General features: G+C 39.4%; 1 protein-coding gene across 25 annotated transcripts in view; it reads right to left on the bottom strand.

Moving 5' to 3' along the window:
• NRXN3 (neurexin 3) overlaps positions 1-18,286 on the bottom strand; it is a 1,529,630-nt gene that overhangs the window by 172,665 nt on the left and 1,338,679 nt on the right. For all 25 annotated transcript variants that reach the window (XM_072839524.1, XM_072839530.1, XM_072839517.1 and 22 more), the window contains one exon: positions 3,558-3,729. In XM_072839524.1, the coding sequence (XP_072695625.1) occupies positions 3,558-3,729 (172 nt within the window). The remainder of the gene's footprint in view (positions 1-3,557; positions 3,730-18,286) is intronic.

Below are 18,286 nucleotides of genomic sequence, written 5' to 3'. Positions count from 1 at the left end.
CTCAGGTCATGATCTCAGGGTCATGAGAATGAGGAGCCCAGGTCAGGCTCTGCACTGGGTAAGAGCCTGCTTAAGATTCTCTCTCTCCCTCTCCTTCTGTCCTTCATCCTGCTCCCACCCCTACCCACTCTCACTTTGTCATTCATGCTTTCTCTTGAAAATAAATATTTTTAAAAAAGAAACAAGATTGTTCCAAATAAACATCATTTTAAAAAATAAGAAAAATAAAAATAAAACTAGAATAGTGGACTTTCCATTAACACTTCCCAATCTAGGCAGTGAAGTATGATGATAACTCCTTCAGATACTCAGTATCCCTTCAATTGCCTAATGAAAGCACATTACCATTGTTGTCAAAGGACAGTTTGGACTCATTACAAATGAGCCTTTTAGCACAGCTAAAAAAACTTTTCTTCTTTAAAAGGATTTTCAACTCTACATCTCACAATAACCACCTTTGTGTGGTTATTGGTACTGACCTATGTAATAGGACACTTTAAAAAAGGAATATATATTTTTAAGATGTTATTAGTTTTTTTCATGAGAGACAGAGAGAGAGAGAGAGAGAGAGAGAGAGAGGCAAAGACACAGGAGGAGGGAGAAGGAGGCTCCATGCTGGGAGCCGGATGCGGGACTCGATCCCAGGACTCCAGGATCATGACCTGGGCTACAGGCAGGTTCCAAACCACTGAGCCACCCAGGGATCCTCAAAGGAATACATTTAAGATGACACAAGAACAGAGATGCTCATTTCTATCCATGCATTTTTCAAAATATCCCCCAATTTTTTTGTGGGAGCAAGAGTAGAAATTGTGCCCAGCTGAGAACAGGAGATTATGGTCTTAGTTCTGTCCCACATTTACTATGTGACCTTAGAAAAGGCACAGCATTTTCCCGGGTCCCTTCTTAAATTTGAAAGGGAGAATAAGAGTGTCCACCGACCCAATTTATGGGCTGTTATGGTCACATGGTGACCATATGGTGAAGTAATCTGTGAGTGAAGGTGTAATAGTAAAGCAATGCTACCCAAATATTTGGTCATTTTCATAGCTGACATTGATTATAGACTTAATTGACATCTTACATACATTCACTCAATCTTCACATTAGCTCTGAAAAGTGTTAACATAGCTCCATATTACAGACCAGCAACCAAAGGTTGGGAGATTAAATAGCTTGTCTAAGGCTACTGATGGGAAACTGGATCCACAAATAGGAAGAATACTCACTGAGAGAACCAAGAAAACAGAGCAAAAGATTAGAATGTAGGGACAAAAGATATATTTTTAAAGCATTACAGCAATCATTAGAAAATAAAAATCAGGAATGTTAGAAATTCCTACCCTTGTTTTATGGTATACTGTTTTTACATTTTCAATTGCATGTGGGGAGAGGCACCAAATAATCTAATGCTTAGGGCCTTTCAAGGTTTCAATGAAGCCTGCCTTAGACTCACAGCTAATGGCACCAAGGTACCAACTCCAGCCAGATGACTCCAAAGCCCACACTTATAACTGCTATACTGCATCATGCTTTGTAATAATAAGACTTATTATTACTAAATAAGTTAGCAATAGTTACTAGTTATAATTGTTTTCAGTAGCAAGTAATGCCAGTAATGAAAAGTTTATTCTGTTTTGAAAACAGTAAGCAACCCATAACCTGGAACTAAAGATACAAAGAGATAGGCACACAGTAAGGGTCACTGGTTTTCTTATATATCTGTGGCTTTTAAATGACCATTAAAGACTCTTCAGCAAACTCGTGGCTCAGGGCAAGTGGTGAACATCAATTTAGAAATCTTTGAAATTCCTAATAGAAACAGAGCAAACCCTACAGGCCCTCTAGCAGGGCCATAGATAACATACCTGGAGACAGAGTGAGTTTTCTGATAAGCAGATGAATAGTTTTTAAGATCTCAGGCTATTTAGATTCCTGTGACTACCCATCCTCCCGAGTTAAAGCATGAAACATTTAAAAATCAGGTCTATTAGTGTCTAGTGAATTTGAATGATGATAAGAGTTCATAGTAGCTGCTAACACTTCTGGCTCTCTTGAAAGGCTCAAAGATAAACACATAAGGTCATTTCTGTGCCTTAATCTGAGAAGTACTAAGTGGATGACAAGAGACTCGCAGCAAAGGCTGAGCTAGATATTGTATGGAGACTGAGATGGTAGATAAATGAGTAGGTGGGGCTTTTCATTTCAATAGCTTGGGAATCTTGTATGCTCTTTGTAGATGCTCCTATAATCCTTAAACCAGACACAGGAAGACTCTGGAAATTTGGGGGTGGGGGAGAAACAGAAGCACAATCATAATTACTTGTGATTGGCTTTTATTGAAAATTAATGCTGAATTAGACGTGAAAATTACAGCCTTCAAATCATTCAAAATGCTTGGGCCACAAATAGACAAATTTACTTTATGTATTTCTCCCAAGTGTGATGATTATTATCTAAACAGCTCTTAAAAACTTCCAAAAATGTGCTTTGGGCTTCCTTATCTCTGTGCCCACTTCACTAATAAAAAAGTGAGAGGATGGCAGTAAGAGAATTATGAGGAGTTTGAAGTGTAGGACAGAGAGTGAAGTATGGCATCATGCCCACATTAGTGAAAAGTTCAATATTCTGAGCTATTCTCATTGTCCATCCACCAGGTGATAATGCAATTGTAGAACAAAGGTCCTTAGCCAAAGTATTTTCCCTTCCATTCCTGGAACTTTTATGATCAGAGTTCAGGACTCTTTCCCTAGGAGAAGTAAGAGATGAGAGGGAAGTTAAAAGATTATTTGAATGATCTCTATAAAAGATAGCAACCTTTCCTCCCATCGCCCTTGATTTGGCCATCTGGCTGTGGGAGTTTGTTGGCAAATGCTCCTTGACCATAAAATTTAAACAGATGATTAACCCCTCTCCCTCCTACACCAGCATGCTTGCTATTAAATTGCCTACTAGGACCAATCTCTGAAAATCAAGGCATGTTTAGTGTAAATGAAAGAAAAATTAGCAAAGTCAACCAAATGAATGAAACTTCATCCTTAGTTTTTCTCTCATCATTACTCTGACTTGATGTTTGTCACTTTAAGTTTAGTAAACTTCCTTTTACAGTCTTTCTGAAATCTCTGACCATCTGTACCTTCAATCTCACCTGCCTAAATGGCACCACAGAGTCCAGATAACAAGTTGATTATTCTATGATTATCAACAATAGCTCATGAAGGAGATGGCGCCCCTTCCCTCCATTGGTCATCATTTGCAATGCCCTGGAAAACCAGTAATTGTCTTTAGTATGAGCCAGTCAGGCAATATTCACCAGGTTGACAAAAAGCGTTCAGTGCATAGTTAGTAAGTCTCCAGAAGCTCCCTACACTGAACTAAGCCCTAAAGCGATACTTCAGAAAATAAGCTGGAAGGCGATAATGCAGAAAAAGATATGAATGATGTGCTTAACATTCAGTGTTTTATGATTCAGTAACAGTCATGAAAAAAATTGCCCCTTAGATGTAAGAATGGGAGAGCAAAAGAGAGTATATGGTCATTGAGAGTAAAACGTGTACCTGTGGGATAGTGCTCATTCACTGGCCAGTTGTCCACCTGGAGTGTGGCATTGCCGCCGTTCCTGGTGAAGCGCACCACGTGGTATTTACCATCATTTACAGGGGTTCGCTCCTCCTTGATAGAGATGTCAACTGTGCCAATATTGAAGACAACTCCAATTTTCCCCTGTTCCTATGATAAAGAAACACAAAAGGCATAGTTATCACCAACCACAATGTTTTCTCCCTTTAAAGTTGATCCTCCAACTAGCAATAAATCTGTAGGTACCCAGAGGGAGCTGTCAGCATGAAGTTAACAACAGTATCCTACCTTCCTCCATGGGCTTTCATCCCAAACATAAAAACCAATGGTATAAAGCCACCCAAATTGCTCTCACAGGCTGCACTATGCAGGTTACATCATTTGACTGCTCTCAACAGATATGAAAGCTTGAACCACAGAACTACCTAAGAGCTATGTAGTGACACTACAAAGTTCATTTCTGTGAGATGAATTAGGCCTATTTTCTGGGAGAGACAATTAAACCCTGGACCCTAGATTATCTCACAGTTTAGATTTAGAATTGAAGAGGAAATATAAGGATCCTTGCACACTTTGGGAGGATCAAGGCCAAGGGGGTGGGGTATTGTGAGTGATTAGGAGGCAATGACAGAGGGACTAGCATTATAGACCACCACTTGGTGATATTTTTTGTAGGTCTAAAAGACATAGAAAATGTATCCCCAGTAGAGGCCAGTGAAACCGAGCTGGGGTTTTCAGGGTCAGATGGCCATCACTCTTCCCACACTTGTAGCCCTATTCCTAAGATTCATCCAGAGAGGGATGTGATACTCAGTGCTATAGCTTTATACTACATAGCAGATGAGAAACTCAATGTCCCCAAAATAGACTTCTGGGAGGGACAATACAATGAATTCCAGAAGAGTAATACTATATAGGTGATGATTATGGTGAAGGTGGAGGTGGTGGCATCATCTGCCTTCTACAAAGTACCCAGAAACACTGAAATGTAAATAAGGCTATTAAAATTCTTACTCTTCTCCTTTAGTAATTGCTTGTGAGTAAGAGTTGGAATTAGGATTCACAATGAGAAACACAATGAAAGTAACCTTACTGATCAGATACAATCAGTCTCTCTCAACCTCTTGGAATGGTAGCACATCATGCAGGGTGTCAGGAGGGATGGAAGAGAAGGAGATATCTTTCTCCATTTTTCTAGTTGTCTGACTTACTGGCTAAGCAACTGGTTGGACATTCAAGGATGATAAAATTTAGTAAGAACTCTGACATTCTATTTGTTGACATAGTCTCTGTTATCCTATATTTTCTTATTCAAAAGGTAGAAGCAGGGACACCTGGGTGGCTCAGTGGTGTGGCACCTGCCTTTGGCCCAGGGCATGATCCTAGAGACCCAGGATCAAGTCCCGCATTGGGCTCCTTGCATGGAGCCTGCTTCTTTCTCTCTGCCTCTCTCTCTGCCTGTGTCTCTGCCTCTCTCTCTCTGTATATCTCATAAATAAATAAATAAAATATTTTTTTAAAAAAGAAGTAGAAGCATAAAAAAGGAGGAGGAGGGGGAGGACAGACAACAAGAGAAGGAGGAGAAGAATAGGAAAGAAAGAAAGAAAGAAAGAAAGAAAGAAAGAAAGAAAGAAAGAAAGAAAGAAAGAAAAAAGAAAGAAAGAAAGAAAGAAAGATCCAGAAGCCATATAAACTAAGATGTATTTCATGAAAACTCAGATTTAGTAACTAGGTTCATTAATTTATAAATAAAAAAATCATTCAAATACATAAAGACAATATTTATGAAACACTTATTTCACTTAAAGTCAGTAAATTAAGACTTCTGGTGAGATTTTAGGCATGGGTTTCCATATAGTTTGGTACGCTTCACTTATTTTTTCAAAAGACAGGCTTTCTTCATCTTGCCAATTTTCATTTAGTATGTGAACACATCTTATTCCTGACAAAAGAATGGAGAAGTACCTAGGAGTCTTGATTTTAGAAAGTAGGAGTCTAAGCTAAGAAAGGCTGCTTTCAGCATGCAGGGATGCTGTGATATAGGATGGACATTGCCACTTCCTTTGTGCCCTGCTAGCACAGCATGTAACGTAAAATGATGTCTGCAATTCCCATGTTCTGTTCTCTGAAAAAAGGAATGCAGGTGCCTCCCCAATTGGGGACTAAATGTACTTATGATTTCGTAAATCCCTGTTTATTGTGACACTATGTTCTCAGGTTTTTTTTTTCCACCTCTACATCTCCAGCACTAAACAAAGCACCTAGCATTAAAATGGATAAATGAAACTGATGATAAGTTCTTTTGCATCTTTCACGCCCAGAATTAAGAGTGTTATGATCCATTTTATTCTTTCTCTTAATTTTCTAGGAATTCAGAAATGATATTATGATATTTCTGCTTTCCCCTACGTAAAGCACTGGCATTCATTTCTAAAGGTGTGTGTGTGTGTGTGTGTGTGTTAGAACCTACTCATCCTTTGCCTAAATAAGCAAGGCTATAGTAACCTGAGTCATAACCTGTTTAACAGAACGCGAGAATCAGAAGAGTTAAGAAACCATGACGGCAGACACCATTACTTCTCTGCCCAACCCGCATATGTGGGCTGTTTATTGCACCACTATTCTTCAATGAGAAACCACTATATAAATCCTGGATGCAGAGAAAGGGCTGCTGGTGATTCAATTCACCTCTGAGTCACTAATTAATCATGGATGGAGAACAGTTTTAGGCAGAGAGAGGAGACCTTTAAACCAGCATTCTGCAGCTTTCCAACAACAGCAGTGGCAAAGTACAGTTCTGGCTCAGTGAGTTGGCTGATCAGTGAGATGTATTCTTGGGCAGATTTTCTGCAAGATCCATAATAGATTCAGGGGAAGAAAAGATTTAATCTCTGCCAGAATAAATATTTGGTCCTTATCTGAGGCGCCACACATTTGCCACTGCAATCGCTGCTTCGGAGAGATCTTCTTAATCCTGCTAGCGCTACTGCCAATGTCAGTGGAGACCCTTACCCAGATGTTTCATTGTGTTTCCCCAAAGTGGTAAATGTGGCTGTGCTAGACCTCAGATGTGGTCTCTTTACTTGCAGTAATAAGATTTCATTACTGCAACCTCCTTGTCATTTGTCATGGGACCACAGTGGCATTATAATCTGTGGCTAACTGCTTTGTCTCAGTTCATTATAAGTCTTATGGCAAGTACCCATATAGTTGCCAAGGCTTGAATCCATCATGCTCAGCTGCCACGAAAATAAACTAGCTCACGCGTCCAGAGAAGAGAAGATTTGAGGGATAAAAAGCATTGACTTTGGAAACAGCCCGGACCGACCTTTGGGCAGGTTACTTAAGTTTCCTGAACTATTTCTTTTTTTTTTTTTTTTTTTTTTTTTTAAATTAATTTTTTTTTTTTTTAATTTTTTATTTATTTATGATAGTCACACACAGAGACAGAGAGAGAAGCAGAGACACAGGCAGAGGGAGAAGCAGGCTCCATGCACCGGGAACCCGATGTGGGATTCGATCCCGGGTCTCCGGGATCGCGCCCTGGGCCAAAGGCAGGCGCCAAACCGCTGCGCCACCCAGGGATCCCTCCTGAACTATTTCTTAATGATATATTATGGGAAGAGGATACTAGCTTTCCAGACTTCCCAGGGCCATTACATGGCTAAAAGGATAGGATTACAATGATTAACATGACAATACTTTATAAGTCATAAAATATTATTCTAACATAAGGGATAACTGAGATCAGGAGGAAGAACAACCCAAACATTTGACCATACATCACACCCTGTGAGCACTGGAGAAGTTAATTGGTTCAATAGGATAAACACAGTTCTAGCATAGCATGGTTCAAATAATACCTCTCTCTGGCTCTGAAAGCTATATGACCTTGGGCAAGCTATTTAACTTCTGATTTCCTTACTATAAAGGGATCTGTGGAGGAAGGGAAAGGCGAATTACTACCTTTGAAGCTTGTTGCAAAGATTTTAGGAGAACACATATGTGTGAAATTCCCTGCACGTGGCTGTGCATACTTCAGGACTTCAATAAATGTCAGTTATCTTTTCCCTTTCTTTCCTATCATTACTATAGTTGGAAGTGGTGGTCTGAGCTAAGGACTGGCTGGATTGGCAATAGTGTCATCAAGAAATACTGTAAAAATAAATGTAAATTTTAGCAAACAACATTAAAAAACAATATTTGCACGGTTGATTTCCTGTCACAATGTAGTAGTTGCTCTCTCTTCACATTCTTTGGTGTCTTTTATAAGCCTTTCCAAGACAAGCAAAGTGTAGCTGCAAAAACAGCATGACTATAAATTTTAATAACTCCACACCCATCACCACTAAAGTTGCTACCAAAGGCAATCACTTCAATCTATGTTCTTCCCTGATATTAAAAACACAGACAAGTGGTAAATCAGAAGACATTACCAAAGAATCCTCAAGTGCAATAAAAAAAAAGTCTGTTAAAAAAACAACAACCCCAAAACAAGACTGAACAGCACAACAAAACAGCTGTCTGTAAATAGCCAGAAAGTCATTCTTCATCAATAATGACTTTTTATGAGCCCACCTGGTTTCTCAAATTAGTCTAGCTCCAGCTTTCTGATGTTCCATCAGCCACATTACAGTTATTGCTATAGAGGTGACCCACCAGATACTACCAACACCAGGGTGAGATTTCCGGAGCAGAGATGCACAAGGGCAAGAAAAATCCTCAGGAATAAAGACCTCCCTGAAGGCAATCTCTTCATTCATTCCACAGTGTCCCTGAGGGAGGCAGAATGCATCATCCACTATTTTAGAAAATTGCAGCTGACAGAAACAGAACTGGGACTCTCAAAGGTATGCCCAAGAGATGTGCAAAGGAAGCAGTTCTCAATATCTTGACTTCTAGGCTTCCCACAGAATCTGTGAGTTCAGTGCTAGGCAATAATACAGGAAGAACAAGAGGTATGTGATCCTTCTTGGGGCTACATACTGCTAGGTCTGCTATACGTGTTCCAAAGTCTGGGTCCCAATAAATAAAGCAATAAGTGGTAGTATTTGCTATGTTTTCTAGTTTCCCCCCATTATGGGATCATAGTAAGAGAGGATTTCTAGGTCCCCTACCTAGACCAAGAGATCAGTGTTGACCAATAAAATAGGTGTCACTTCTGAGCCGTGCATTAAACTGCTGGTGTGAGACCAACCAGAGTTCTCTCACTGGCTCTCAACCACTGTACCCAGGAAATTCCTAGCAGTGGCCTCTTTGTCAGCCTGGGTCATTGAGTGAGGATGGCAACAAGCCAACTTGCAATGGACATGGAACATGAGAAACAAAGCTTGATTGTTTTATGCCACCAAGTATTGAAGCTGCTTATTACTGCAGCATAATCCAGACTACCTTGGAGAGCAGAGTAGGTCCTTGGCAAGTCCTTTTTAAGAGAACAATTTTTGAATTCTCACAATTGCCCTCCAGATTTTATAGGTTAGAAGATTGAGATTCAGAAAATTGGGAATTCACGCAACTAATAGAAGATACATTAAGATTAGAATTCAGATCCATCTGACTTTAAAACCCATGGATTTTCCATCATGCTATGTCTCAGTCACATCCACTATATGTTGCAATTGAGTTATTTATATAAGACACTGTATACATTGCATATTATATACTTTATGTTTGCCTAATCTGTCAACCTAATCTAACTGTGGGTATCTCAAATGTAGGGATACTAACAGGTTCTCAGTTAATGTTTGTTAAGTTAATGGATAAGTGAATGAATGAATAGTGAATTAGAATGCATGGCTTTGATAGAAAAAAAAATTGTGCTGATAATTTTATATACCATCGGAGGTTAAATAGGATTTAAATAGTATATGATGATGAGAATTGTTCATCTATATCCATGGTTTTTTTTTTTTTTGCAATAAATCTTAATCAAAACATATAGTCTCACTGTGCTTTATGTATGCAATTAAAAAAAACGAAAAACAAAAAGATGAGGTATGATTTTGATTCATCAGATAATTTTGGCTGGGGGAAAATTTTATTGAAGTTCTCTAGGATAAAACACTCTTGTGTTTAATAGAACACAGTATGGGCACTTTTGACAGCTAGTCACTGCCTTTCAGGGAAGATCATCAGGTCACTCTTTCTATGTTATGGTTTCCTTGTTCTGGAACACAAGATAATTGTTATCTAATAAGCAGGGAGTGTGTACTTTCTGTGTGGAGAGTTGTGTACTATTGAAAGTTTCAACAGACAAAAGAGACCAGGTCTCTCTCTCTCTCTCTCTCTCTCAAGAAGTCTAAGCCCATCAAGAATTATCCAAACTGACAAGACTCCAGCTATGGAGCTTGGAGATGGTTTGAACTTTCACTACGATCCCAGCCCCTTCTCTTGAGGGGCTTGGGTTAGGGGATAGGGGAAGATACTGTAACAAGAAGTGAAGCGGAGAAGGAAAATGTGTTCTCTGGGTTCTAGAAGTCTCTGTGATTTAGAATCAGAAGACCTGAGCCCACTCAAACTCCACATATTGTTGTTCAGGTAATCTTGAGCAGGTCATTCAACTATCTGTAGCAAAAAATGAGAAAAATACAAGACAACGATAGTAATACCTGCATTAAATGGAATTTAAAAGAAATGAATAAAATCTTGGCAAATTCTAAAGTGCTCTTCAAAGGATGATATAAAAATGATGTCAATGATGGGGGTGAAGATGGTGGAGAGAGCTAGGTGACAGATGATAAATGACTCAGAGGCTTTTGTACACACCCTACAGGATACCAGTCTATTTAAAATGACTGTATCTCATGTAAGATCATCAACTCTAGAACCTGCACAGATTGTCCCCAGAAAATTCATGTTAAATGGCTTGGAAACAAATTCTATTTTCCTAAATTTGCACAGGTCTCAATGACCTTTGCACCCACCCAGCAACTGCATCTACCTCTCCACCTGCAGCTGTGCTTCTGTTGTTGTGCTGAAATCTGGCTGCATGAGGTCAATCAATTAAAGCAGATTAGATCCATGGACTGAATTACTAACAGAGGGCCAAGGGAGATAAGACTGATAAATAGCTCAAGACAGCTCCATTTCTAACTCCAAGCAAAGAAAAAAAGATATGAGCAAGCATGGATGACAGCTCAGGACAACGGGAACTCTGACCTGAACTGGGGGGAGTCAAGGAAGGACAAGAGAGTTAGTGCAAGTAAATAAGATGCAAGTCAGAGCCAGGGCTCTAATAGTCACTGGTCATAAATGGCATCCTGAGTCACCATGTCCTTCAAATCCACTCTGAACATTCACTTCTAATCCACAGATCCCAATGTCATACCACTTGGGGTAGTTTGGTAGTTAAGTCTGACCATAAAGCAAAAATTAAAATTCATTTCTGTAGAAGCCCTAGTGTTGCACGAATACCTAAAGCAGTCTCCTGGCAGGATTCAGGTGACAGTTGGCAGGGCAGTGATGACTGCAACCCAGTATAGACAGAACATCTCCCTTAAATGCTTTGCTTTCCCTCCTGAATCTCTAGTGCAGCTGTGAGGAACTACCCAGTAGCTTTAATAGAGAGATCTTAGGCCTTGTATTAACAACACGATAATCCTCAAAAAAAAAAAAAAAAAAAAAAAAAAACTACACACACATTTTAAACCATCTAGAATATTATTCTAGATCATTTTACATCTTATCTATATACTTACAAAGTGTGGTCCTGGGACCAGCTGTATTAGCATCAACATCACTTAGGAACTTGTTAGAAATGTAAATTCTTGGATCTAACAAGAGACCCTCTGAATCAGAATCCCTGGAGTGGGGCCCGGCAGTGTGTATTTTCACAAGCTCTCCAAATGATTCAGAGGCTTGCCAAAGTCTGGGAACCACTTCCTTATGTCTTGGTTTCACCAGGGCAGTGGTTTCAACTGGGTGTGATTTTGTGCCCAGGGACATTTGGCAATGCCTGGGGACATTTTTGGTGGTCACATCTAGGGATGGGGTGTGCTACTGGCATCTAGCGGGTATAGGCCAGGAATGCTGCTAAATATCCAATAATACACACACACACACACACACACACACACACACACACAAATACCTGGCCTGTAATAACAATGACACTACTGAGAAACTCTGCACTAAGGAGTACAAAACGTTAGTCACACAACAAACATCTATCTATAAAGCACGTGCGGCTTGACAGAAGCTGTTCTATAAATACATATATGGTCTATTTTATTCCTCACAATGTGCCTCCTTTGAGATATGAATGAATAAACACACTCATAGACGATGTCATCACACACACACACACACACACACACTATGCATGTGTATGGAAGTGCATGCTTCTGTATAAACACATGAGAATTTTCACATATTTGGTCCAAAATTGTGATCTAGATCTCAGCACAGGATGAGCTCTGAGCATCTATGGATAGTTGGACTCTCTCCATACTCTTATGTTGTATTCAAGTGCTCATTTTATAGATGTCAACTTGGAAATGCAACCTTACGTGGCCAGAAAGTGGCAGAACTAGAATATATGTCCTATGTTATTTTCCCTCTCTGGTCTTGGTAACCCTCTTCTCTTTTAACTCATTGCTACCAGTCCCTAAAAAAGTGTTCCAGGTACATCTCCCAGCACATTACATTATCTGATAGTCCCAATTCCCACGTAGTCCCTTGACTCTTTACTCCAGATGAGGTAATTTTAATTGGTTTCCACAAAGATGGATGATGAGTTCTGAGTGGGCTGCCAAAGAGAAACTCTTCCCCCAGAACTAGATATTCCAGCCCAAGGATGAACAGCAGCTCCCATACAGAAGAGAGGCCAGTAAACAGCCAGTAATCTTTCTAGACCTATTCTGTGGTTGTAAGGAAACCTTTAGTGATTCTCCAAAGTGTTTTATTATTTACCTGTCATTTAAGTGACAACCTGATTTAATGTTATAGCCTCAAGGTGAATGGACTTATGTGAATAATAAACATCAACCTAAATTTCTGGTTTAATAAGTAAGGCACTTTCAGTTACTTGCATTGATGAATTCCAAGTCTAAACCCCAGACCATTTTCTAGCTGGGAAAAAAAAAAAATTAGTATGCACATTTCAGAATTGAGAGATTTAGTATTTGGGATTATCAGAAAATACAATACACATTACTGTATGTTTTAATCATGCCTTTGAAGAATGGATATGCAAAAGTTGTAGGAGGCAGATTAGTCCGAAACAGAAATCAACAAACGATTGGCCAAATCTGGCTAGTGCCTATTTATGTAAATAAAGTTTTATTGGTAAGCAGCTGTGCTCATTCACTTACATATTGTCTGTGGATGCTTCTGCACTATAATATATAATAGAGTTAAGTAGTTGCAATAGAGATCTTGTAGCCCATAAGCCTAAAATATTTACTCCCTGGCCCTTTACAGAAAAAGTTTGCTGACCATTCTTATGGAAGCTTGCATAATTTAAGTTTAGCCATGATAATTGTTTAGTTGGGTTTTTTTACGTGCTTTTTTTTTTTTGGTTTTGGTTTTTGTTTTTTGTTTTTTTGTTTTTTTTTTTTCAGTTTTTAACCTATAGTTTATGTTTATCTGGTCTGAACAACTCAAATATCAGTGGGAGGGTCAGATGGGGAGCTTGTCTGTACCTGTTCATTCAATGATTACCTGGAATATAGAGAGCACATTTCTAATAAGAAGACAACATATATAAAAATTCACCCAATTTAGGTCTGAACTAATCTATCTCAGATCCATTAAGGGTGGTCTAGATACTAAAATCAATTCAACAGAGCACTGTTTGAAGGTAGGCAGCCGAGGATATAGAGAAATAAATTAGCAGCTCCTGGCAAAAGATGAGGTAGCTAGGAACAGTCTGGTAATGGAGGAGATGGAGCGAAGTTGTAAAGTTATTAAAATTATAATGATATGACATTTCTTTCTAAAAATTTATCTAGTTCTCTGGAGTGAATCATGTACATATTAAAGTCTTGGGATTCTAAAAGCCAGCACACATCACTCTGATGCCAGGACTTCAGTTTAGTACATAAGATGGAATGAGAGAAGAGAACAGCACTGCTACCCAATGAGCATCTCAGTCTCCAGGGCTCCAATGCATCTGCAAGAGACTTGAGTCCCTTGAGTGATAAATGGTGATTAACTCAACTCTCTTGGTTTACCTGCAAGGAGAATCTCCTGTGTCATCATCTTGGGATGAACACACTGAAATAGGGGCTCATTTTTCCTTTCCTAGTTATCGTAAACAAAATGGCCAGCAGACTCTCATATATCAGCAGCGCCTGTCTGCACACAGGGATGCTGGTGTGTGTGTGTCCTGGAGATAGTGTTGCAGCGAGGTATTTCATCCAGGTGATATTTTATGGTCCTCCTCTTTGTCAACTATCACCACTATAACATCCCCTCTGGGATCATATCAGCATTTCTAATTCAAAACGTTGATTCTGACCTACCCCCAACCATCTTAATGAAAGCAACAGAGGGAAGAAAAAAGTGAAGTTTAAACAGCTACAACACATCAGGAGAAAGCAGGCCTGCTGACTTCCATGCCAGTGTCAAAGCCACTGCAGGGGAAGTAATCGGGATAACAGAGCAGAAGTACAAAAAGACGACACTATCCCTGGGCCCTGGGTGAGATTAGTAAAGGTGACCCAAACAGAAGAGTTGAAAGCATACCACAGGGTGCTGACTCATGTCTTTGGAAAAGTGTCCAACATACCAATATTGAGTTATTTCAAAGCTGCATGCTCTTTTGACAGAATAATTAGGAAACACATCTCTTTATTTTAATTTACTTGAACTTAGTATTCCTACCAAACTGTAAAGTGAGTAAGTTTTAGCTAAGTGGGGAAAATACCCCTAAGACACTCAGGACTCATCACTCCCCTATGGTATGGCAGGCACTGGGAGCCATCTGGGAGCCAGCCACGGCTTTGGATACACAAATTACCCACTGAGTTTATAATAAATCCATACACAGTAAGAAGAAGTGTGTATATTATGGCATTTAAAGGGCACAAACATTCTTCTCTCTCTTCTTTATGGATGCACTACAAATTTATTCATCGACATAAAGATGCTACATGGTTTCATCTAAATGGTTAAGGAACACAGTGCTAGAGAAACAGCATTGCATGTGTATTTATACCCACGTAAGTGTGTGCATGTGTTTGAATTAGACCTTAAACTTAACATATCCACAAGCTGGCTTCTCTGATGATGGCTCAGGAGAATTCAGGCCCCTCTGTGTCCATCAAAAGGCATCTGTAGTCACATTGGAATCCAGCTCTTAGATAGTTCCTGACCAATTAGTCTCTGGCCTTAATTTCCATAGAAGGCCTCAGGAATGTGAATCTATCATACACTTGATGCAGAGCAAACTGGGGATTTCAGAGGAAATTAAACATGAGAAAGATTCTAGAGTCAACATGAGCTCCAGGTAATGAAACTGGTTGGTCTTTAGGGATCATTAATCCAGTAAATGACCCAAAGACAAGACAGCTCTCCTAGGCCTCGCTTAACCCAGAGCTGAATGAGGTATCCTTTCCTATATAGTGAAGGGACTTCCCTTTGCCAAAGAGTCCAGCTTTCCTGACCAGGTGCGTAGATGTAGAGAGTTGAATGAAATTCTACCTGAATGCCCTCCCAGAGCCATCTTTCATTAACTAGGTCTATTTTCCAATTATCCCACAACTACTCCAGTGTCTATTCAACATTAAGACAAATTGTTTGCACTGACATTTTTTTTAATAGAATGAGTCCTCCCCTCAATTAGATCATAAGCATTGCCGAGGCAGAAAGTACATTTTTATTTTCTATGTTTTCCTCCATATAGCAGACTCAATAAATATTTAGCTGAGCACCTGACATAACAGAGAAAGCATCTTTGCATTTTTCAGCAAGCAACACATTTTGGTGTGGTACACAATATCTCCATCCATGGTTTATTTACTGCTTTTAATTTTTTGCTATGATTTTTCTTTGGGAGAATACTTTTGAAAATGTGGACTATGACCATATCTCAGGAGACCATGGCCATTAATTTACTTCATGTAGACTACTGAATAGCCTTTGGGATAACTGCCAACATGCCTATGTGGCCCAAGGACAATCTTCTCTGTTGACCTGGAGGTAAGAGTTTCAGTGATCCATTTCCAAGTTCTTCAATCTGCCCTGCTTCTTTATTTGGATAGATTCAAACTAAATGCCTAGAGGTGAAGACTATCATCCCATTCCTAGATCTTTAATCATTTGCCTCCTATTAAACATCATTTTAACTCTTTACATATCTAAGATGCTAGACTTCCAGAGGAATTTATTTTCATTTTCTTGCCTCCTCCTATATTCCTAAGTGCACTGATTGCTGGTCAGTGTAACATTCAAGTGCTGCTCTTTTTAGGAGCCTCTCCCCCCATCATAGCCCTTTGGGGCCACCTCTGAGGGGCTCCGTGACAACCACCATCTGTTTTCAGTTTGCATTAGACTTGTTAAATTGAGGATCTTTACACAGATATACTTTTCAAACAATACATCCATTTCTCCAAATCAATGTTACAGAACTTAAAGTCAAGTCATAGAAGTTTTGCAGTCAAATATCTACCAATCATACACTGCATAAGGTACTTTGTTTGGTAGGCCTATCAGAAGCCACAAAAAAATATATTTGGAACTATTCATCCCTCAAGAGTGTAAACTTCACTTCAGGATTGTGTAGGGGGCAACAGTTTTGGAATTAGAAGACACGGATCTGATTATTCAGTTAATGCAGGTCCTAGAACAATTCATCCTGGGTTTCCTCATGTGAAAGAAAGAGATGGCATCCCTGAGCTTCTCAGGTGATGATGAAGGTGAAAAAGAGATGTTTGTGACAGTGGTGTGAAAAATGGGGTCACTGCAAAAAAATACATCATTACAAAATTGATGAGGACAAAAGACAAACAGAAGCACACAGTTCCCTAAATTAAGACAAGAAACAAAGGACATTCCCATATAATATTTCTAAATAAACATCCACAGTCTGTCCTTGACAAATTTCCCAAGAGACCAGAGGCATAGGATTCGTGATGTGCCCTTCAAGACAGAAAATGCTGCCTTTTTTGGAAGGGGTCAGGCCAAGGGTGGGAAAGAAGTGTAGTTAGAGAAGACATATTTAGGTAGCTGTCAATGAGGAGGTAAGGAGGAACGGGGGAAGTTTAGAAGGTTGAAGCTGTTGGAATGGAAATGAGATTCAGTCTGTGAAAGGGAAAAATAGAAAATACTTGGCATATAAACATTTTAGAATATCAACCAGCTGGTCTGCTTTCTAAAACTTCAGTAATGTTGCCGAGACAGAAACCTTTGAATGTTAAGGTAGAGTCTCATTATATGAACAGAGAGAAAGCATTTTTAAGGTTCATGAACACACTACATCTTAGAGAATATTTTCTCTTTTGCCCAAAGGGCCCTCCCCACCAACCCTGGAAAATGTCTCTCTGATGATGGTACAATTATAGTTATGGGGATTAAAAACATAAACTCAAAATAAATATAAATAAAATCTTTTTCCCCCCAAGTATTCCCTGCTCTTCACTTCCCTGCTTTCTGCTATAGGCGCCTCTCTTCCAGCAAAAGAGCTTTAGGGGCTTGGAAGGCCAATGGATTGTGCTGTGCTTACACCTGACATTGGCCCAGGGCTCAAGGCCATCAGGGAAGACATGACCCACGTGATGCTAGAGCCCCCATGTTTCAGGAGTTAGCAGTGATCTTAGTGCTGCTAACTAGTCACATCCATGCTCAGTGATAACTTTGAATCATTGAAGGCAGTGATTAAGGTCGGAGGAATCTAAAAATTTAAAGAAGAGGGAAGGAGCTCCTGGGTGGTTCAGTTGGTTAAGCGTCCAACTCCTGGTTTCAGTTCAGGTCTTGATCTGAGTGAGTTCAGGCCCTCTGTTGGACTCCACAATTGGCATGGAGCCTACTTAAAAAAATAAATAAATTCAAATTCAAATAAAAAGAGGGATGGAAGTAATGGAGAAACAGACAAGGAATTAGATGAGTAAAGGAACGCTATCCACCAAGCCTCATCTGAAAGAATACAGAAAAATAACTCCCCAGACCCTCAAATACAGATGTATTTCTGACCACTCCGTTTCGTACTGACTTCAACAAAGTTTATGCAGGCAAATATTCAGACACAAACACCTTAGAAAGCCAGGAATAAGCAAAGACAACTTCTTTAGTAGAGAGCAGGATGCACTTGTGATTCAATTGCCAAAGGATGCCTGCTGATGAGCCACACCAGACAACAAAATCTATCCAGAGAATGCACAGGAAGAAGTACTCAGGGCACCGAAACCCAAGTGTCCATGACATACAGATCTCCACTCTGGTGAAGCACAGAAAGAGGACCAGGAATCATGAATCTACCCCAGAGTAGTACAGTACACAAACTGTACTCAATCAAGGAGCATACTTTTGAAAGGGTACTAAAAACTCTTTTTTGTTTTGTCTATTGATTATTCTTCCTCAGTAGGTGCTTATTAACTTCATTATATGATAAAGAAGTTGTAAATTCAGAACCTATAGGTGGGATCAGACCCTCAGATGTGTATTATTTTATTTTTTAAAAGGAGGAGTTTCTTATAGTATCTTTTTAAATGTGACTTAGTTTTCAACCTTAAAAATCAGTCTCTCATGAATACTTAGATTTCTAAACTTT

Source organism: Canis lupus, chromosome 9, assembly GCF_048164855.1.
Source record: "Canis lupus baileyi chromosome 9, mCanLup2.hap1, whole genome shotgun sequence".
Lineage (NCBI taxonomy): Eukaryota > Metazoa > Chordata > Mammalia > Carnivora > Canidae > Canis > Canis lupus.
This window is presented reverse-complemented; position numbering and strand designations above follow the sequence as displayed.